Genomic DNA, 22,801 nt, shown 5'->3' on the forward strand with positions numbered 1-22,801 from the left:
GGAAATCTCCCGCTCGAAGGGCTCTGCCCCCTAGAGGCCGAGTGGGGCTGCAGCCGCGCTGGGGGGCGTGGGCTTGCAAGCTAGGAGGCCTGTGCCTTTAAGGGGCGGGACTGCGCCTTTAAGGGGACGGGGCTGCGCCTTTAAGGGGCGGGGCTGCGCCCTCTGTGGCTGAAGCGGACTGGCTGGGAGAGGCCCCGGAAGTGATGCGCGAGGAAGCCCACGTGTGCGTTTCCATTCCACATGGCGGTGCTCCTGAAGAAGCTGCTGCAGTCGGTGAGGTCCCCAGCGGCCTTGGGCCGCCCCATGGGACGGCGCGAAGCCAGCCTGGGCACTGATCCCGGGGCTGCGGTGCGAGTGCGGTTCGCCCCTAGTCCCACAGGTAACCTTGGCGGACGTGACGCTGCAGGTCGCTGTCCACCGTCCCGTGCCCGCCCCCCGAATGTTCCCGAAAGAATCCCTTCCGGTGGAGTCAGACTCGGCGGGCAGCGCGACCCCATTTTACAGAGGCAGAAACAGGTCTACGAGCGGAAATTATTCACATAGCCAGGAAGTTCTTTGTGTACCATCTCTTTAGGTCTCTTATTCGTGTATTCAATAAATGTGTACCGAATACAAACTGTGTACTAGGTACTCTTTAGGCATTGGATACGGTGGTCTTCGGGAACGTATGGCTCCTATTCTCAAGAAGCTTACGTTGTAGTGACCGCGACAAACAACGTGTAAAAATAACTACTTTTAGGTAGTCACAGGTGCCACGTGAGAAATGAAGCAGGAGAGGGAGCTGGGGTTTAGGTAGGAAGCTCAAGAAGGCCTCGTTGAGGACGTATCATTTGAGCTGAGAACCAAAACACAAGAAGCTAACTATCCTTGAGCTTATAGGCGGAACCTTATGGGCAGAGGAAATTGCAGGTACAAAGGCCCTGTGGTTAGAGAGGGAGGCAGGGGCTCATTGTTTACCCTAGTGGAGATCTTGTCGGGGCCTACCCGCTAGTTCCCCCGGGTTTTTTTCCTCAGGGAGCCTATCTTCTGGCCTCTCCCCACCGAGCGTGTCTCCCTCATTCTGAACCTTAGGATCCACACCTAAGGCTTCCTTTGTGGCAGGATCTTTCCTGGCAGGCGGTAGAATGCAGAGTGGGCTTCTCAAACCATTGTTGACAGGACTGGTTTTTAATTCCCAATTGATTGTGGATCAATATTTTTATAGAACCAACATAAATCAGCTAGTAAAAAGGAAAAAATATTAAAAGCATACAAAATGTGAGTCTATTGTTACTAGATTCACCAGATATAAAATTACTCTGTCACATTGCTGTTAAGTTTCTAAACATTTATTCTCAATTTCTGTGCTTTGTTGTGAACTGGCAACAGTTTGCAGACCAGCACTGGTCTGTGCCTTGCTTTGCGGAGCATTCATAGTAGTTGGGTGCCAAGGCCTGAGATTGGCTGGGTCCAGATTGCTGGCTTTGTCACTTTTCAGCTGTGTGACATGGGCAAATTACATAACCTTTCTGAGCTTCTGAGTTTTACCCTCTGTCAGACAGGTCGAGTGATGGTACCTGCCTCATGGGTTTGAACTAATGCAGCTGAGGCACTTAGCAAGGTCTGGTATTCTTAGAGCTTAATAAACAATATTCTCTATTATGATTATAGTTCTCATTTTCCTTGCTAATTTGCAGGAAAACGCCATACAGAAAAGGCTGTTGACTACAGACAGATAAAAGAACTATCAAGCAACCGAGATCACTAATTACTAAAATTAATGGAAAGCTGTACTTTGATCAACATTTAGGTCTCACAACAACTGTGTAAGGGAGGTTTCCATTTTTTTGTTTTTAATCTCTAACAGATGGAAGACTGAAGCTCAGACAAGTGAAGTAGAGTGCCCATGGGATAGCAACCAGTAAATGGATGCAGAATTTAAATCCAGGTTTATTTAAGGGGTCTTGCTTTCAATTACTGGACCCCCATCTTCCATCTTGGGGACCACTGATTTTGTGGTGGCCTTGCGATAACCCGCAGAGAGTCACACATAATCAGTGTTGAACGGGAGTCTGCCTTTCGTGTCCTTTGCTGCCTCCTGTTTCTGTAGATGCACAGAAGCTCGTTGTGGAGACAGGGCTGTGGCCTGACCTGAAGAAGACAGGACAAGGGGAAATGGGAAAATGTTTAATTTTAAGCTTTCAGTCAGGAATGATAGAAAAGTAAAATCTTAGGAGTTTGAACTCAGGTGAAGAGAAATATAGTAGAATCAAGTATTACTTTTGGTTAGTGTTCAAAGCCAAAACTTCAGGTGAAAATCAGAGAGTCTATGCAAAATGTAATTGTATGGTATCTCCAGTTTGTAATTAATTTTTTTTTTTTACCCAAGCACATTACTGAATTTGCACACGCTAAGTGCGCATGTGATATGGCTTCCATGGATAATCCTCTGCTTGTCCTCATTTGGGTAAAACTTGGCTTTGAGGCACATCTCAAAATAGAACAGTGGGTGCAGCTGGGGAGAGTTGGGAGTCTTTACCACATTACACGCTCTTAAGACGTGGGTGGTCTTCTGCTTCCGGGATGAGGGGCTAAATGAGTGGACCACTCCAATCCTCTGTGGTCGTCTGTCTGGGTCCTGGCTAGAAAGATGGGACGGGGTAGCATTTTTTTGAGCTTTGATACTTGCTGGGACATCCTGTTACAAGCAGGGCATGCTTGCCTCTTGGCTGAGGCATGTCAGTTCATCTTCCGTGTCTTGTCTGAGCTGTTCTCTTCTTTTCCCAGGCTTCTTGCACCTGGGCGGCCTCCGCACTGCCCTGTACAACTATATCTTTGCCAAGAAGCACCAGGGGAGCTTCCTCCTCAGGCTGGAGGACACAGATCAGACCCGCCTTGTGCCTGGGGCAGCAGAGAATATTGAAGACATGCTGGAGTGGGCAGGTGAGGCAGGCCGGGGAAGGACCCTTCTCCAAGGGGGAAGAGGGAGCAGGGAAAGGAGCCTGTAGGTCTTCTCACGGGGACCAAGATGGAGAACGAGGACTTCCTAGAGAGGTGGGTACATTTATGCTGCCTCGGGTGGCATGTGCCTCCCCAAAACATGCTGAAGCTCCCTGAGGAAAAGCTCCGAGGCTATTCTGAGGTTCCTGTTCTTACCTCAGGTTCTCAGGCCAAGCATAGGATGGAGCTGGAGAGGCGGGGCCTGTAGTGAGCAGGAGAAAGCTCCAGCTCCTTGTTCCCATGTGGGAGTGCTAGCCCAATTTGTTCAATCTTCTTACTTCCCAGAGGAGTCAGAAATCCAGGTTTTTGTTACTGGTTTTTTGTTTTTGTTTTTTTTTTAGTGAACACTTCCCATTGTTAAACTTGAGCCCAGATTTTTTTTTTTAAACCACGTTGTGTGATCCAAACAAAATGTGTGCAGCCTCTAAAGTCAGTTTTAAACAGTGGGATGTTTAATCCAGAGGCCTCCTAAACTCCAGGAAGACAAGGAAGAGTGTATGTTCCCTGGGTCAACAGTCGCCTATCTGTCAGGGCAGGTATAACCAGTTAAGCTCACCAAGGAAAAATACCAAAAGTACCAAGACTTTTATGAGACGTGTATCTTAATCTCAGGTAAATTATTAACGAGACTTTGGGTTCCCGAAGGTCAAAAACCAATTTCATTTGTACCTTCTGTTGTAGAATGTTATAGCAGATGCTTAGTTAAGATTAGTTGAATAAGGGGTGCCTGGGTGGCTCAGTCATTAAGCGTCTGCTTTTGGCTCAGGTCATGATCCCAGGTCCCTGGGATCAAGCCCCACATTGGGCTCCCTGCTCAGCAGGAAGCCTGCTTCTCCCTCTCCCACTCCCCCTGCTTGTAGTCCCTCTCTCACTGTCTCTCTCTCTCTCTGTCAAAATCTTAAAAAAAAAATGAGTTGAATAAAGGAATTCATTCACGAAGATCACTTAACTGTAATGAAGGTCCTGTTCCAGCACTGAACAGACACCCAGTGCCCAGTAAGTAGGAGAGGACGGATGAACAGATTAATTCATCCTCACTGTGACATTAAGTGTTGATGAGTGTGGTGGAGACAAGTGTGACAGATTAGGGAACTGGCATGGAGGGATCCTCTCTCAGATAGGGTGGTCTTCTAGGAGGAGGTGACCCGAAAGCAGAGATTGCACAGTGAAGGGCCGGCCCCGTGGTTGCCTGGGCGAAGACTATTCAAAGCAGAGGGAAGAGCAGATGGGAAGGCCCTGCTGCAGGAAAGTGTAGTGTGTGTTAGAGGAACAGCGAAGAGGCCGGCGTGGCCCAAGCACAGTGAGCAAAGCAGAGGGACTGCGAAGACAGGTTGGCCAGAGCTGAACCACGTAGCGCCGGGCAGACTAGGTTGAGAACTTGGATTTCAGGGAGCTCCTGCTACCCGTCGGGCACTGTACTAGGCACGAGCGGTACAGTGACAAACAGGTCCCACTCTCGGAGCTCCTGGGGCAGCACGATTGCATGAGTGTGGCCTGCGGCCCCTCAGCAGAGCTCCCCCCCGCCCCCAGCCTTGTGATGAGGCAGAGTAGTGGCTGACTTCTGTAGCTTCCTGCTTCAGGAGTCACCTTGTGTTGCTGTTGTTGTTGTAACTGACATATAATTAACTGGATATGAAATTCACCATTTCAAAGTGTACAAATCAGTGGTTTTTTAGTATATTCACTGTTATGCCAGCCATCACCACCATCCAGTTTCAGAACATTTCCATCCTCCCCAAACAAAACCCTGTATCTATTAGCAGTCGCTCCCTATTCCTGCTTCCTCGCAGCCCCAGCAATCACTAATCTACTTTCTGTCTCTGTGGTTTGCCAATTGCGGACATCTCCGATAAATGGACTCGAATAACATGTACCTTTAGTGACTGGCTCTTAGCGGAGGGGTTCTGTGTTGTAGCACATGTCAATACTTCATTCCTCTTTGTGACCAAATAATATTCCTTATATGGAAATACCACCTTCTGTTCATCAGTGGATGGGCATTTGGATTATTTCCACTTTTTTGATTTTTTTTTTTTAAGATTTAGTTATTTTAGAGAGAGAGAGCAAGCGGTGGATGGGCAGAGGGAGAGAGAGAATCTCAAGCAGACTCCCCACTGAGCACGGAGCCCGACTCGGGGCTCCATCTCATGACCCTGAGATCATGACCTGAGCCAAAATCAAGTGTTGAACACGTCACTGAGCCAACCGGCTGCCCCACTTTTTGACTCCAATGAGTGGAACTGCTGTGAACATTTACATACTAGTTTTTACATGAGCATACATTTTCAGTTCCCCTAGTGGAATTGCTCTTAAGCCTGGGGGCAATCCAAGTACCAAACATGTTAAGGTTAGGTCAGGAAGGGGCTCCCAAATGTACCTAAGTCACTGTCTTTTCTGACAAATGAAGAAATAGAGGCCCAGCCAGAGAGGGAGCTGAATGATCATGATCACAGCCCAAACTGAGTGCTTAGCACTTAGGTAACGAGGCACTGAGCCCTTCACGTGTGTCGGCTCGTGCTAACAGCATGGTGGTGCCCAGGAGAGTTGTTATTTGTAACTAGGAAATGGAGGCTCTGAAGGGTGACTTGCTCAAGGCCCCAGAGCAGGCCAGTGTGTTTGAACCCAGGCCTATGTGCCTGCAGAATCTGTGTTAATGTCGGGTATGCAGGATTAATCATGTCCTCACTTTCCGAACTCATTGGAAAGCCATTTGAGGGCAGAAACACCACCGTCCAGCTCTCCTGTGTGTCCCTTCTATCTCTGCGGGAAGTGTTTATTGATCAAATCTGTCCTTTGTGACCTGAGGAAACTGGACCTTGGGTTGGGGCTGTGGCTTTAGAACAGGTCCCATTTCATTTCACGGCACACAGCGTGGCAGCTCTGCAGGTGAGCCTTGGGCTGAGCGCTGTGTAAGCGCTGACGCATCCCGTTCTTGCTGCCATTCCGCATGGTAGACTGTTCGCTCTGCTTTGCGGGGAAGGCTGCTGAGGTTAAAAGCGTGGATTCTGGGGCCTGCTCGTCTGGGTTCCCATGCAGTTGCATCCCTTGTCCTTGGCCAAGTGAGGGAACAGAGCCCGCCTGTGCCTCAGTATCCCTACTGAAGGGCGTCAGGATGGCATCTACGTGGCAGGGCAGTTCTGAGGCTTTAGTGGAGATCATAGAACATAAAAGCAGCCTGGTAGGTGTGTGGCTCTGCAGCTCTCACACATCTTCAGGGTCCCTTGTCCCAGCTTCTGAGGCGCAGAACTAGGGGTCCAGCCAGGGCCCGCTGGGCTGTGCCCTGACCCATTCCTCGTTCTGAGCTAGCTGTTCCAGGCCTGGGCTGCTCTCCCGCTCCACGGGCAAGGGATGGGAGGAGAGCACGTGCCGTCGGGAGCGTGGACTGCGGAGGCAACACACCTCCGTGACTCCTTATCTGGCAGGCCCCACGACCTTGAGCCCTTAGCCTCTCTTATCTCTCAATCTGTACAAGGGAAATCGAAACAGTAATAACCTTGAGGATTGTTGTGAGCATTGGGAGATTTACTGTTTGCCTACAGCACAGAGAACAGTGCCCAGGAACCAGTGCTGCGAGCATCTTGGTGATCATGGTCTCTTGCTGTGCCGCAGGCATCCCGCCTGACGAGAGCCCCCGCCGGGGAGGTCCTGCCGGGCCCTACCAGCAGTCCCAGCGGCTCGAGCTGTACGCCCAGGCCACGGAAGCGCTGCTGGAGTCTGGCGCCGCTTACCGCTGCTTCTGCTCACCGCAGCGGCTGGAGCTCCTGAAGAAGGAGGCCCTGAGGAACCATCAGACGCCCCGGTGAGAGCCCCAGCCTCTCGAGGCTGCTTCCCCGAAGTTGCATATGTCCCTGGGCTGTTGCTGTGTAACAGATCGCCCCCAGACTGTGGTCCCTGCATGGCCTCTGTGGGTCGGGAGCCTGGCTACAGCCTAGCTGGCTCCCTCGGTTCAGGGTCTCTCGCAAAGCTCCAGTCAAGGTTTTGGCCAGGTTTGCAGTTTTCTCAAGGCTTGGCTGGCGGAGGATCTTCCATTTCTCTCGTGAGGCTGTTGGCAGACCCCGGGCCACACTGGCTGTTGTCTGGAGACTCGAGCTCCTTGCCATGTGGGCCTGGACACAGGGCAGCTCCCCGCATAGCAGCTGGTTTCGCTGCGAGTGAGCCAGACCGAAAGCAAAAGAGAGCAAGCAAGACAGAAACCCGGGTCTTTTCGTAACTGAATCCAGGAAGAGACATCGCATCACTTCTGCATTCTGTTCGTAAGAAGCCACTAGGTCCAGCCCATGCTCCAGGGAGGGGATGCCACGGGGGCAGAAACCCCGGAGGTTGGGATCACTGGGGCCATGTCAGAGCTGCCTGCCACATTGGCTCTCAGGCAGCACTAATGTGTCATTTCAGTTATTGGTTGTTCTGAGGAAGTAAATGTTTTCAGGTCCAGAGCGCTATGTGTGCAAAGATCTTTCCTAACCCTGACTCTGGTCACTCCGTTTCCCTCGCCATAGACAAATGCCATTAGAATCTTCTTAGGTCTCCTCCAGAGACACTCGATGCAGACCCTGAGAAATGCGTATTGTTTCTCTTCTCCCTGATTTCAACGGCAGCACACAGAATGCAGACTGTGCAACTTAACTGTTCCCACTTACCATCTTGAGGGGACCCAGTCTATACTGGCCCGTAGATTTTTGTTTGGCTTGTGTAATATTCTGCTGTACAGATGTACCAGCCCTTAACCAGTTTCTTACCAATGAAGCTTTCTGCCATTTCTAATCTGTAGTTAAAACAGAAGAGCTGGGTTGGATCGTGGTGACATACATCGTCGTACCCATGTGCAGGGCATTTGTTGGAGACCCTCCTAGATGTGGGAATCCAGGGCCAGTTTGGAGCTTTGATAGACACTGCCCTGTGGCCCTTGACCACCTTGCTTCCTATCAGCAGTTGCATCAGGACATCTGAGTTCCAGTTATTTATTTATTATTTGTTTATTTATTTATTGTTAAAGAATTTTATTTTTTATTTTTTTTGAGAGAGGGTGCATGCGTGTGAACATGGGGGGCTGGGTGGAGGGGCAAAGGGAGAGAGAGGATCTCAAACAGGCTCCACACTGTGCATGGAGCCCGATGTGGGGCTCCATCTCATGACCCTGAGATCACAACCTGAGCTGAAATCCAGAGACGCTTAACCAACTGATCCACACAGGAGCCCCTATATTTTTTTTTAGGAGCCCCTATTTTTTAAAGAATTTTTAAAACTTTTTTTTTAAGTTTATTTAAATAATCTGTACACCCAACATGGGGCTTGAACTCACAGCCTTGAAATCAAGAGTCAGATGGTCTTCTGCCTGAGCCAGCCAGGTGCCACCCCCCCTTCCTTTTTTTTTTTTTTTTAAGGTAGGCTCCACACCCAATGTGGGGCTTGAACTCACGACCCTGAGATCAAGAGTTGCAAGGTCTACCGACTGAGCCAGCCAAGTGCCACTGGGGAGTTCCAATTTAAATGAACTGTTTGGGCAAGGACTGGATGTTTCTATGAGGTCATGACATTCATTGCAGCATTGCTCTTTTATTAAAACAGTCCACTTGTCCATTGGCAGAAGGTTCTTTTTTTAAAATTACGGTCAAGTTCTCTTGTGGAATCCACACAGCCATTTACTAATTAACACTTAACTCTGTTAAGGAGTATGTTTTCAGCCTTAAATTTGTGTATCAGGATGCTTTGGGGAGCAAGTAATGGAATGCCCTATGGAAAAGGGACAAACCAACAATAGCCAAACTGTGGAAAGAGCCAAGATGTCCATTGACAGATGAATGGATAAAGAAGATGTGGTATATATACACAATGGAATATTATGCAGCCATCCAAAGGAATGAGATCTTGCCATTTGCGACGACGTGGATGGAACTGGAGGGTGTTATGCTTAGTGAAATAAGTCAATCAGAGAAATACATGTATCATATTACCTCACTGATATGAGGGATTCTTAATCTCAGGAACAAACTGAGTGTTACTGGAGTAGTTGGGGGTGGGAGGGATGGGGTGGCTGGGTGATAGACATTGGGGAGGGTATGTGCTACGGTGAGCGCTGTGAATTGTGCAAGACTGTTGAATCACAGATCTGTACTTTTGAAACAAATAACGCAACATATTTTAAGAAAAAAGAAAAAGAAGATAGCAGGAGAGGAAGAATGAAGGGGAGTAAGTCAGAGGGGGAGATGAACCATGAGAGATGATGGACTCTGAAAAACAAACTGAGGGTTCTAGAGGGGAGGAGGGTAGGGGGATGGGTTAGCCTGGTGATGGGTATTAAAGAGGGCACATTCTGCATGGAGCACTGGGTGTTATGAACAAACAATCATGGAACACTACATCAAAAACAAATGATGTAATATATGGTGATTAACATAACAATAAAAAAATTAAAAAAGGAAAAGGGACAAACCAGGGGACCAGGCTGGGTTAGTCAATGGAGCACACGACTCTTGATCTCAGGGTCATGAGTTTAAGCCCCATGTTGGGGGTAGAGTTTACTAAAAGAAAGAATTAAAAAAAGGGGGACAAGCCAAAGCTTCTCGTACTTTCACATGCAGATGGCTCACCTGGGGATCTAGTTAACATGAAGATTCAGATCCACCAGATCTGGGGTGTGGGCCCGAGATGCCGCATTTCGGACCGGCTCCCAGGTGGGGCTGCTGCTGGGGGTCCACAGACTATACTTTGAGTAGCCAGGGCATAACCCACACAGACATTTACCAGTTACTCTGCAGAAGTCTGGAGGTGAGGTAGCAGCTCTTTCTGCCCATAAAAACCACCTTTTTGCAACCAAAAAAAAAATAAAAAGTCTGGAGGTGAGAGACTCAAGGATAAAACCAGCAGCTTCAAGACATCAGAGCTCTGTTTTGGCTCCTCCCTGCCTCTCCTGCCCCACCCCCATCCCTTGTGAGTGGCTGCAGTGGCTCCAAGCATTCTGTCCTCATAGGACAGCAGCTGAAGAGCGCAGAAGGAGAAGGAAGGCAGGGAATAAAAAAGGGGATTTTCCTCTTGTGGGTCTTTCACTCTCGATTGGAGAGAAAATCTTTCCCAGGACCCTAACCCTCCCCTGCTTGCCCCCAAGCAGACTTTTCTTTGAGTCTCAGTGAGTAGAGTGGTCCTACCTGGGACCAGTCGCTGGCATAGGGGAAAGCGATTGCATGATCGGCTACACCAGCCATGATTCAACCGACTCGGCATTTTGCCATCTCCTCGCTAACGAAGCAGAGGGACAGGCTGACAGGTAGGCGTGTGTGTCATGCTGTCATCTCACTTGGTTTTCCAATATATCCCTCTTCTTATCCCTGTTGGAGACCGGAAGAAGAGCTAGAGAAATACACGACTTAACCTAGGTCACCTAACCATCAGAGACGAAGATAGAACTCACGTCTGTCTTTGGTGCCCCTAGCTATCATGCTGCTCTGCTCCCCAACAGATACGACAATCGGTGCCGGAACCTGAGCCAGGGGCAGGTGGCCCAGAAGCTAGCCCAAGGCCCCAAACCTGCAATCCGCTTCCGCCTGGAGGGGGAAGCGCCAGCCTTCCAGGACCTGGTGTACGGCTGGAATCGGCATGAGGTGGCACATGTGGAGGGGGACCCGGTCATCCTGAAGAGCGATGGCTTCCCCACGTACCACCTGGCCTGCGTGGTGGACGACCACCACATGGGCATCAGCCACGTGCTGCGCGGCTCCGAGTGGCTGGTCTCCACCTCCAAGCATCTGCTCCTCTACCAGGCCCTGGGCTGGCAGCCACCTCGCTTTGCCCACCTGCCCCTGCTCCTCAACAGGGATGGCAGCAAGTTGTCCAAGAGGCAAGGGGACATTTTCGTGGAGCATTTTGCGGCTGCCGACTTCCTGCCGAATGCCTTGCTTGATATCATCACCAACTGTGGCTCAGGGTTTGCAGGTACCCACCCACTTGGGAGGTCCTGTGGGACCATAGCAGTGAAGAGCTAGGGCTTTGGTTCAGGCCCACCTGGTCTTCAGCCCTGGCTGTGCCACCTGCAGTCTTGCCGAAGTTCATTCTTGTGTTTATTGAGCAAGAAATGGTGTTAAGTGCTGGGGCTACAACAGTGAACGAGATAGATGTAACCCCTGCCCTTAAGGACCTTATGGTCTGTGAGCTTCACCTGCCTCATCTGTAAAATGGGGATAAAGATCTTCCTCATAAGGTTAGGATGCACTGAGCTCGTGAGTATGAGGCATCCAGGAAAGTTATCTGCCTCGTAGTAAGCACGGAAATTACAGATTTTTTTTTTAAAGATTTTATTTATTTGAGAGAGAGAGCACGAGCAGGGAGGAGGGGGAGAGGGAGAGGCAGAAGCAGACTCCCCACTGAGCAGGGAGCCCCATGCAGGACTCGATCCCAGGACCCTGAGATCATGACATGAGCCAAAGGCAGCCGCTCAACCAACTGAGCCACCCAGGAGCCCCGAAAATTATAGATCCTAGGATTCTGACAATTATATTACTACCTCTGTGGCAAGTATGGATTTCAGCAGTGTTACTAAGATTACTATGACCCTAGTTTATTCCAGCTGAGCCTTTACCCTTGGCCCAAGACTTAAGAGCCCAAAGGTTAAAGAAGCAGCAAATTAGGATGACCTCTCTGTGAAGGGGATTTCTGAAAATGTGGCAGTGATAGTCTGCTTACTGTTTATTCTGCTCTTATCTGGCTTACTCCTTGAAATATCCTTGAGAGGTATTTATTATCCTTGCTGTTTCTAAGAGGATTGAGAGGCTCAGAGAGGTTTGAGTGACTTACCAAAGTCACACAGCCTGTAAGGGACATGGCAGAGGTTCCCTTGAGGCCCAGGCCTGACTATGATGCCCACCGATTGTATGGGGCGGAGCTGCTGCTCAGGAGGAGGGGCTCCCAACACGGCAATTCTCAACGCTGCCTGCACTTGGGAATCACCCGGGAGGCTTGTAAAACATACTGATGCTCAGACCACAGCCCAACCCAGTGGAATCAGAATCTCTGGGCAGAGCCAGGCCATGAGCATGCTGTTCTGCAGCTCGCATCTTTGGGGGCAGTGAGGGTTGTTTAGCCTGATTGTTTTCAAACTTGCTTTTTTGAGGGACAGAATCCTTTCTGCAAATGAAAGCTCATTCGGACCCTTGATCTATTAAAGAGCTAGAAGTTGAATCCCTTTGGTCAGAATGCAATGGGGAACCCAGAACGTGCTCAACCAGCCTCCCTTGTGATTGAAAGAGGCCGGGGGCTGAGGCTGGGCATGCCTATTTACAGAGAACCAGATGGGCAGGACCTTGCCGGAACTGATAACACAGTTTGACCTGACCCGGATCACCTGCCACTCAGCCCTGTTGGACCTGGAGAAGCTCCCAGAATTCAACAGGTGAGTGGAGAACCTTGGCAGGGGGAGGGGGGGGACGCTGGTAGAAAAGGGCTTTCTTGCTAATGATGGGTCCCCAGGGCAGAGGGTCTAGTGGGCTTTGGAATCACACGGACCTGATTTTGATTGTGGGCTCAGGTGTCTACCGTTCTGTGAGCTGACACAGAGCATGTAAATCACCTAACCTCCTGGATCCTCTGTATCCTCTTTTCGAACATGGGACTGATAACAGTACCCACCTTGTGCAACTGTCGTTAAGAGTTCAGTTAAATTGGGGCACCAGGGTGGCTCAGTCGTTAAGCGTCTGCCTTCGGCTCAGGTCATCATCCCAGGGTCCTGGGATCGAGCCCCACATCGGGCTCCCTGCTCCGCGGGAAGCCTGCTTCTCCCTCTCCCACTCCCCCTGCTTGTGTTCCCTCTCTCGCTCTGTATCTGTCTGTCAAATAAATAAATAAAATCTTAAAAAAAAAAAAGTTCAGTTAAATTAAACATTGCATCAAAGTACTTTGCACAGCCCCTGGCACATAAAAAGCGTTCAGTAAGTAATAGGTGCTGTTTTTGTCATTACCATTGTCCTGGCCATCCCTGGCATGGATTCTGTTAACCACGGCCTGGAGAAGGGGCATCTTCATCTCAGAATCACCCCCCAGGTCCCGCAGCCAGCAGTGAATGAGCATCGTCTCATGGCACCTGTTGTACATTTCACGTAGTGCTTCACTCACAGCTGTAAATCCAGTTACAGTTCACGTCACTGTTGACATATCCATCTAAGGGCCTCAGCGGTAAAGCCAGTGGACAGATGTGTACTGAGGGGACAAGGGACTCATTGATGCCATGTCCTGAGCACAAGTTTGGGGACAGGCTCTCCTCAGTGCCTTACTTACGTGAGCCCAGAGAGTTCACATTGACTGCAGGTGTTTTAAGGATATTACTTCATTTATTTCTCCCATTAGACCTCTGAGGTCAGTTGCCTGACTCTGCTCTATTTTGCATATGCAGAAACCGAGACCTAGGGCAGTTCCATAACTAGCCCAAGTTCACACAGTAAATAGCAGGCATCTCTGGAATGGGGCATTCAAGAGTGAATGCAACTTGTACCCTACTTTACTGATTGTAGGGAAAGCAGCATCTCGGGGAAATGGGGACAGAATGGGGGAGATACCTGGTGACCCATTCTAGTCCCCCCGAAGCATGAGGGCAGCCAGAGGAAGGTAGAGGTGGGCTTTGCTCAGCATGAATCAGGGAGGAGATGCAGTGTTGGAACTGACACTCATGAAGTTAATGCAGCCAAAGCTGTCATGTTTAGATGTTTCTAGCATCGAGTCATTGCTGTGATTATTTCCGTGCTAGTAGTAAAGGTAGTAATAGTCGTTGCCAGAGCAGCACTAGAGGTGTGGTAGGAGTAGTAACAGTAATGACCATCTGTCTAGCACTTACCGCCTCCCAGGCCCTGGACCTGATGCATGTTATCTCAAGCTTAGCCACTAGGGTCTCTTGATTGCTTTCTTTCTACTGTCTCATCTCGCTGCTGAGGCTGTCTTCGGAACAGTTTCAGCATGTGGTTTTAATTCCTTTTAAGAAAATCATTATGGGGGCGCCTGGGTGGCTCAGTCATTAAGCTTCTGCCTTCGGCTCATCATCGGGCTCCCTGCTCCGCGGGAAGCCTGCTTCTCCCTCTCCCACTCCCCCCTGCTTGTGTTCCCTCTCTCGCTGTGTTTCTCTCTGTCAAATAAAATCTTAAAAAAAAAAAACTATAAAAAAAATCATTATGTTTTTTAGATAGTTGTGCGCTCTAGATAGCTTCCCAGAGGGTCTCCTCCTTCCACCACTGATGTGTGGGAGCCTCTGTTCCGACTCCCTGCCCATCTCCAGCTCTGTGCTTTACAGATGGTCCCTCATGTAATCTGCACAGTGCCCTGTGACAGAGCCCTCCCTCCCCCCATCATCCCCACATGGTCGCGAGCATCCTGAGGCTCTAAATGTTCATGTAACTTGCAGCAGACATCTCACAGGACTGGTCTGATCCGCAGGCCTGTCCGGTTCCAGAGCCCAGGACATAACTCACCCACCACTGCTCCCTGCCTTCCATGCCAAGGACAAGGGCCAAGCTCCTGCAGATTGGTCCTCAGCCCTGTACCTCTGCTTCTCGGGTCCCTCTGACATTGCTGGGGACACGGTGAGGGCAGCCTAGGGAGGGGACTGAGGACCAACAGGGCCTGCTTAGAGGCTTTGCTGCTTTCAAAGAGAGGGAACAAGGCAGTTAGAAGAATTCTGGAAAAGAACATTCAAACTGAAAAGAAAACCTGAACTTTTTAACTGTGAGCCCTGGATTGAAGCAATTCTGTCCTCTGAACTGTCCCCTGGCTTTGAATCCTAGCAATCTGTATTCTTGACCCCTGCCTCTTTGTGCCAGAGCCCCATGTTTTAAGCTGTGCCAGGAGGCAGACACTTGCAGAGTCTGCCTTGTAAACTCGGGTGCCTGTAGAGACCAGGCCAGTAGCACAGGGTGGGTGGCCGGCCGGGAGAGGCACTGGGGAGCAGAGGGCCTGGCAAACTGGAGCATGCTGTGCCTGTGAGCCAGGCAGCCTCCACTCTGCACTAGCCACTGAAGCTTGGGGAATTCGGGCCCTTTGCAGCCAGATCTTTGGATTTCCTGAGAGATGACAGAAATCTCTATTTTTATGTGATCTCTTCCTAGTTTAAAATGTTAGCTCCTATTTTAGGAACACTGAAAACAGGATATTCTTCTGGGTTGCTTGGGGCTCTCAGGCTGCTGCAGACCTTGGCCAGATCTCTTTCCTGTATATATTCTGTTTCTAGGCTGTGGGAGGGGCAGCTCACATAATGTGTCATTCTTCCAACCCCCTCCTCCCCCCGCTGCCCCACTCCTCTGGGGAGAGGGGGTTTGGGCGGGCTGGCGATGCCAGTGTCAGGATGGTCCCTTGGCTTCTTTTACAGGCTACACCTCTGTCGGTTGGTGAGCAACGAGACCCAGAGGCACCAGCTGGTGGGGAAGCTGCAGGCCCTGGTGGAGGAGACGTTCGGGAGCCAGCTGCAAGACAGGGAGGTCCTGGACCCAGCCTACGTGGAGAGGATCATCCTGCTGAGACAGGTGTGTCGGGGAGCTCCAGGAGACTGAAGGAGTGGGTGGCACCCCGATTACCTTCCCGGTGTGTCCGAGCCCTGTCCACAGCACATCCAACGACTGCCTCTGCCCCCTAGGGTCACATTTGCCGCCTGCAGGATCTGGTCTCCCCGGCACACTCCTACCTGTGGACTCGGCCTGCTGTGGGACTAGCGCAGCTGGGCACCATTTCGGAGAAAGTGGACGTGATTGCCAAACGTGTGCTGGGGTGAGTTCCTACAGCCAAGCTCAAGGCTCCACACCCGACTTCCCTCTCCCGGGGCCCCCTTCCTCCAGGGCTGGCTGTGGGGCCCCCACACCACCCCATGGCTGGCAAGAGGGTTTGGACAAGATGATTGCTGACTGGCTGTGTTTGGCAGGGGGGCTTCCCCAGAAGAGCCCAGACCCTCCTCAGACGGGGCGGTGTGTTTGGGCTTTGGGGTTGGGTCCCCTGTGTTCCCTCCCAGTACCGCCACTTACCCGGTTATTCTTCTGCCCACACGGCATCACTGTGGCCAACTTACTGCACCTCTTTGAGCTCCCATTTCCTCATCTCCAAGGTAGAGATGACACCATAGTTCTTATCTCTGAACAGGAACAGAAATACAACCAAAGCTGTGCAGGGGCCAAAAATATGTCACCAAGACCTACTTTTTCTCTCTGTCCCTTTGATTTTCTGCTCTGCACTTCTCCGTACTGGCTCCTTTTTCTGCAAGGACTCTGCTTTGGGTGGATAGAGGGTAGGACTTTCTACCAGACAACAGAAACGACAGTGCTTCCCCCATATGGAGTGGCCATCCAGGGCTGAAGAGCTTTTCCCAGGTCTCCAGGGTCCTGCTGTCCCTAGATTTTGCTCTCGTCCATGTGCATGGTGGCTCACAGATCATCCACAATTCAGCCAGAAGAGGAAGGAGGAAAAAGGGAAGGGCAGGATGCTCCTTCCCCTTACGGACCTGACTTAAGGGTTACATGTTCATTCCCACCCGTACCCTGCTGGCTAGAACGCCTGTCTCGGGGGCCACACCAAGCCACACACATGGAAAATACAGATTTTTTAACTTGGCAGCTATGAGGCTGGCTAAAAATTTTATCACTGCATACGAAAGGGAGAAAGGATAGAAGGGACCAGTGGCAGCCTCTCTCGTATCTGCGCTCTGGTTGTAAGACGGCACCAACACCACAAAGCCTCAGCTGTGTCTTGAGCTGGACGCTGACAGAGCCCGGGTAGCCTCGTTTTCCTGTCCCTGAACCAGTCATCAAAGCCTGGAGAGCGTGACGTGCCAATCAGCGTAGGTTAGCTCATCATCTCCCGGGCTTTAAATGGACCCCCGGTCAGGGCACATGGGCTGAGAATGGGAGCGAGGTGATTCCCCAAGGAGATTTGGGGTATCAGGAGAAAGGCAGACGGATGCTGGGCAGCAAAACCCACAGTGTCCTTTTTACTTACCTCCTCCCACCTTTATTGTGAAGGTTAAAGTAGGTAATAAGTGTTTGCTTACGTACATGCCTGCAGTGGGCTATTTTATATATTCTATACATTAGGTACATGTGAGGGGCGTGTGTGGGGGGGTATACTTAAACTCACAGCAACTAATGAAGTATCAGGTTAAAACGTTATCTCCATTTTATAGATGAGAAAATCGAGACACCGAGAGGCTAAGTAACTTGCCTAAAATTATAATAAGTTAGAGGAGCAGGGATTCAAACCCAGGCAGGCTGGGACTACAAGGCCATATGTTTCTCTGTGCAAAGTACTTGGACAGTGCCCGATACCTGGAAAGCTCAATATATTTTAATACATATTTGGAAGTGATAAGAAAAGCACGTGGCAGGAAATACAGTAATGTACAAATGGTACAAGAAGGTCTATGGCAAAAAGCGTGTTTTCCGTCCTACTGCAGCTCCCAATAGAAATGCACCACACTTAGCAGTTTCCTTTGCATAATGTGAGAGTATTCAACACTATGTTTATATACCTCCGTTCTTAGAAGTTCTTAAATTTAATATTTTGATGATGAACACATTCAGATCTCTCAAACCTGGTTTTGAAGCCCAGAAAGCAGAAGAAAGGTAGATAATTGGGAAACCCATTTTTATCCTTGTCCCCCATCCACCCAGTTTTCCGAACCCTCTGTACGTTACTACTATTCCTGATTATATCTAAATGATCCTTCTTTTTTACACGGAAATACGGTAACACTGTTCTGCTCCGTGTCTTTGGTTTGTTTGTTTCACTTAAGATACTGTGGAGCTGCCCAGTGCCTAGAGAGCATTCTCATTCTTTTCTACAGTTGCACCTATCCCATTATGAAACCACTTCACCATAATTTATTTAACTCATTTCCTCTTGGTAGACATTTGGACTGCTTCCAGATTTTACAGTTACAAACAATGCTGCAATGAATAGCTATGTATAGACATCATTAAGCAGGTTTGCAAGTGTATCTCCAGGATAAATTACCAAGAGCCATTATTGTTAATACTCCCTTAATTTAGGGCATTCTACCATAGGGGCCCTTAGTTCTGATTCACCAGGACCATTGCCTTAACTCCCCATCGCTGCCATGGGGTTAGATTTCAGAGACAGTCTGGGGCTCCCACTCAAGGCAGGAAAACCGATACTCAAGCATTTCAGAGCTGCCAGATTTCTCGATGTCCCTTCTGTGCCCACGCCAAGCTCTGGGCCGGCTCTAACATGTCCTGAGCTGCCATTGTTGGCCGCCTGGGGCCTGTCACTCTTTCACCAGCTCCTTGGCAGCCTCTTTCCCCACAGCGATGTGGAGGAGAGTACCTGTTTTTTCCCACGTTACATTTTATATTTTCCGGATTTTGTCTCCTGGATTTTGGAAATAACAGTCATCATGTGGCCCAGTTAACGATGTAATAAGAATGATTACTTTTGCCTCCCACTGAAACTCAGTTGCTCAAATGCGGAGTTAGGGAGGAAATCTGTCAGTGCGAAGCGGCAGTCTCTTCAAGTTACTTCTGAACGCGGTTTCCCGGGGCCAGTAGCCCCCGCACGAAGCCCAGCCTTGGAAGGGGGCTCTCTGGACCCCGATGTGCACAGGCGGTATCACAGGCATCGTGGATCGTCCGCACTGGCGAAGCTCTCCAGCCCCGGCCCCTGGGCAGCACTTCCAGTTGGAGTCTCCACAGTAGCTGAAGGGAACTGGCAAGGTGCTGTCAGATAGACCCACCCCACCCTGCGTCTGTCTTACGCTCCAACTCAGAGTTGTTGTTATTCTTTTTTGGCAAGTCCAGCTCTAAGTGACTGGGGAGTCTCTTGAAACTCAAGCGCACTTGTGTGAGAGGATCCCAGCTGGCCTGCCAGGAGAGCAGAGAGCAGTGACTGGCCTATTGGATTTTAGGTCTGGCGTGCTTCAACTTGTGAGCAAAGAATGGTTGTAGCAAGAAGGGGCTGCCAGGCCGGCTCATGCAGAGACCTGCGCTCTGGTGGCCCCGGGCAGCAGGCACCGTGACCCTCTTCCACTTTAGGAACTGCTTCACCCTGGCCTACTTCCCCTACTTCATCACGTCCAAGTGCAGTGGCCTGCCAAGTACAAGGCCTTCTGGAAATGCACGCAGGCCTGGGTCACCTACCTCTCCATGCCGCTGTGCAAGATGCTGTTCCTGGCCGCTGGGAAGGCGGCATCTGTGACTTAACCGGACAGTTCATAAAGGCCAGCATGGATGTGCAGACCTGATAGGCCTGAATCTCATTGTGTCCCAGAGTGGAGGCAAGGGAGAGTGCAAGAGCATGGTTGCTGCCCTGAAAATTAAAAAAAAAAAAGTAGCAAGTTGGTGGAGTGGTGTTACAGGAGCCGGGGTCTCCTGAAGTCTTTCTTCCTGCGCTTCTGTGCTATACACTCCCTCAAAGAGTCTTCCCTTCACTGCATTTCAGGTGATTTCCCAGAGGGCTTCCTTTTTCCATCCTGTGTCTAACCTGTTCCTAAGTTCGTTTTTTTAGATTCTCTTGCAATGTCCTTGAGCTCTTGGATATAATAATGTTAGCTAATATTTAATCTTTTAATGTAATATGGGATCTAATACTTTGGAGTACTTATTGTCTGTTCAGGCAATGTACCTAGTTCCTGACAAGTTTTAACTTAGCCCCACAAGAATCCTGTGAGGTGCAGACACTGTTACTATCCCCACTTTACAGATGAGAAAACTGATGCATACAGATCATATAATAATTGAGGTAGAAATTAGTAAAATCTCTTATTATGTAGTTTTCCTATATTGTGCTTGGATTATCTGTGTATGTGGTCTCTTGGTGATTTTTCTTCCTCAACTTGGATGGGGGTGGGGGTAATAGATTTTCCTTCCCTCCCTTCTCCCCCAAGCAGGCTTGAATACTGGCTTGAACAGTCACAGCTGACTGTTAATCTTCTGAAATTCCTTCTCTCACCTGCTTGCCACTGGCCCCCATAGACTGGCTCTTTCCTAGGCTTTTGTTCATTTTTTTTTTTAAGTTTATTTATTTATTTAATTGTTACCATTCTATTAAGTAGGCTCCGTGCCCAGTGTAGAGCCCAATGCGGGGCTTGAACTCACAACCTCAAATCAAGACCTGAGCTGACAAGAGTCAGACTTTAACCGACTGAGCATCTAGTCGCCCCTGTTTATTTTTTTTAGTAATCTCTGCACACAACATGCGGCTCGAACTCACAACCCTGAGATCAAGAGTTGCATGCTCTTCCAACTGAGCCAGCCAGGCACCCCTCTTTTCTAGGCTTTTGGAAGGACCCAGTACAAGCTTAACTCAGGACGTGCTGAATAGCGAACTGAGGAAGGTATCTGAAGGCCTGGAAGGGACCAAACACAGTACTGTCATGCGGCTCCTCCGAGTGGCCCTGAGCGGACAGCTGGTAGGTGGGCAGATGGGCTGGACGGTTCCCTGGAGCCCCTCATTCATCCATTCAGCTGGCATTCACTGGCCGGCACTAAACTCTGGCTCAGGGATACAAAGACAAATGAAGCGGAATCGTTCCCTTCAGTCACTCAGCAGATAGTATTTATGGTGTACCTACTGTGTGTGCAAGCACCGTGCCGGGTGCAGTGGGTACAGCAGTGAATGAAACACACCCACTCCCTACCTGCACGGAGCTGGTGGTTGAATGGGGGCAATAAACATATCAGCACAGGAATACAGGCTCCTGGGAGCCAGCCTCAGCTGCAGAAAGTAAAAACAATAGAAAGCTAACTGTGCCCCCTGGGGGGCAGGCGGCAGCCCTGGGGTTGGCCTGGGGCAGAGTGCCTGCAGACTGAGGCTGGGTGTTTGCTCTTTCGGCAGCTTAAGGCAATGAGGCAGTGTTTTCTTTTTTCGTTCTTAGCAAGGACCCCCTGTAGCCGAGATGATGGTATCCTTGGGAGCGAAGGAAGTGCGGGAACGAATACAGAAGGTGCTTTCCAGCTAGAGAGCAGATGTGCAGGACAATGAAGTTGGCCCTGGGAACCTGGATGGGCCTGGAAACCACCTTCAGAGGGAAGCGAATGACCTGGAGCCCATCAGGAAGCTCGTGGAAGGAACCCCGAGTGGAAACAGTCTGTGGGTGCACAACAAGGGAAGCGGAGGGGCCTGGAGCCCATGGGGAAGCTCATGGAAGGAACCCCGAGTGGAAACAGTCTGCGGGTGCTCACAGTGCATTTATGGATTCTTCTCACCTCGTGTCTGGTTCGGACAGCATGTTACACGGCACAGGTTAGGGGCTGGTTCACATTCAGCTTAGGCTGCCAGACAGGTGGCTTAAACAACAGAAGATTATTTTCTCACAGTTCTGGAGTCTGGGAGTCCAAGCTCAAGGTGTCAGCAGTTGCGGCTTCCCAGAGGCCTCTCTCCTTGGCTTGCCCGTGGCTACCTTCTCTCTGTGTCCTCACGTGGTCTTTCTTCAGGGCATGTCTTGGCATCTCTCCGGGTGTTCACATCTCCTCTTAGAAGGATATGGGTCAGGTTGGAGTAAGGCCCACCCTAATGGCCCAATTGTAACTTAATCACCCCTTTAGGGATCCTGTCTCCACATCCAGTCACGTTCTGAGCTCCTGGGGGTTAGGGCTTCAGCATGAGTGTTGAGGGGATGCAGGTCATCCCCTGACAGTGAGGCAGCTCCCTGGACACGTGGGTCTCAGTTCTCGGGCCCCAATGGGATGTGGAGCAGGGAAGGATGGCTGGTGCATGCAGGGCTGAACCAGACGGCAGACCCTTTGGGGCTTGTAAAAGGGGAAGTGACCGTCTGCCAAGGGTGAGCACTGCGTTTTATACTGCTCTTTATTCTTGCACTTGGGGCATCCTGTGTCTCCTCTAAAGGTCACCTCTTTCTCTTTTCCAGTTCTCCAGGCCTGGTCCTTGGACTGGAGACCTTAGCCCTGCCTGTTTTACACCTTTTTCTTCATATCCACCTCTTCCTTCTGCCCATTTTTGTAAGTCATCGTCTACAGGTTTCTGAAATAAGATGTTCTTTTTATTTACTTATTTTTATTTAAGTAATTTCTGTGCCCAAAATGGGGCTCAAATTCACAACCCCAAGATCAAGAGTCTCATGCTCTTCCAACTGAGCCAGCGAGGCGCCCCTGAAATAGATGTTCTTATTGGGGTAAATAGGAATGGCTAAAGTGGAAGGAAGATGGTGGCTGTCTATAAAGACCGTACTGGAAAAAGAATAAATAAAATAAAAATTTGGGGGGGGGCACCTGGGTGGCTCAGTCGTTAAGCATCTGTCTGCCTTTGGCTCAGGTCATGATCCCAGGGTCCTGGGATTGAGTCCCGCATCAGGCTCCCTCCTCAGTGGGAAGCCTGCTTCTCCCTTTCCCATTCCCCCTGCTTGTGTTCCCTCTCTTGCTGTCTCTCTGTCAAATAAATAAAATCTTTAAAAAAATTTTTTTGAAAGACCCTGCTGAGGCTTCTAGACTCATGGGGAAACCATGTGGCAGTCAGCCTCCAAATGAGAAACACTGTAGTCCATCGCCATTCAATTTCCACAACCCCAGGAGAGAGGTATTCTTATTTGTGTTATAAGTGGGGAAACTGAGGCTCAGAAGAGTTAATGAACTGTCCCGAGGTTATAGAATGAGGCAAAGCAAGGATTTAAACTCAGGCTTATGACAACCCCGAGTCCAAGCTCAAGCCTTAGCTACGGAGTGACATCGGGGCCTCTGCTTCTACGGCACAAGCACGGTTACTAGAAACCGACTCGTGAATCGATAAGCGGCTGCCGCTTTCTCAGTTGGAGGGAGCGGTCTAGAAAGCGGCATGTGTCTTCACAGTGGGGGTTTTGCTCAGTACCATGGGTGTGGGTGAAGGGACTCCACACACTGGAAATAAC

The 22,801-nt window shown here is 50.0% G+C and overlaps 1 protein-coding gene across 2 annotated transcripts; it reads left to right on the plus strand.

The window, feature by feature from the left end:
- Positions 1-9: 9 nt before the first annotated feature.
- EARS2 (glutamyl-tRNA synthetase 2, mitochondrial) lies at positions 10-22,254 on the plus strand. Of its 2 annotated transcripts, none has more exons than XM_027610298.2 (9): positions 10-273; positions 2,767-2,922; positions 6,589-6,778; positions 10,433-10,905; positions 12,250-12,358; positions 15,314-15,467; positions 15,578-15,708; positions 20,215-20,350; positions 20,816-22,254. In XM_027610298.2, the coding sequence occupies exons 1-9, from the start codon at positions 204-206 to the stop codon at positions 20,897-20,899; spliced, it is 1,503 nt and encodes a 500-aa protein (XP_027466099.2). In that variant the 5' UTR covers positions 10-203; the 3' UTR covers positions 20,900-22,254. The 2 variants fall into 2 exon arrangements, with proteins under 2 accessions (XP_027466099.2, XP_027466098.2); XM_027610297.2 differs by having other exon boundaries at positions 188-379.
- Positions 22,255-22,801: the final 547 nt, after the last annotated feature.

The sequence above is a fragment of the Zalophus californianus genome, chromosome 10 (genome assembly GCF_009762305.2).
Source record: "Zalophus californianus isolate mZalCal1 chromosome 10, mZalCal1.pri.v2, whole genome shotgun sequence".
Classification (NCBI taxonomy): Eukaryota; Metazoa; Chordata; class Mammalia; order Carnivora; family Otariidae; genus Zalophus; species Zalophus californianus.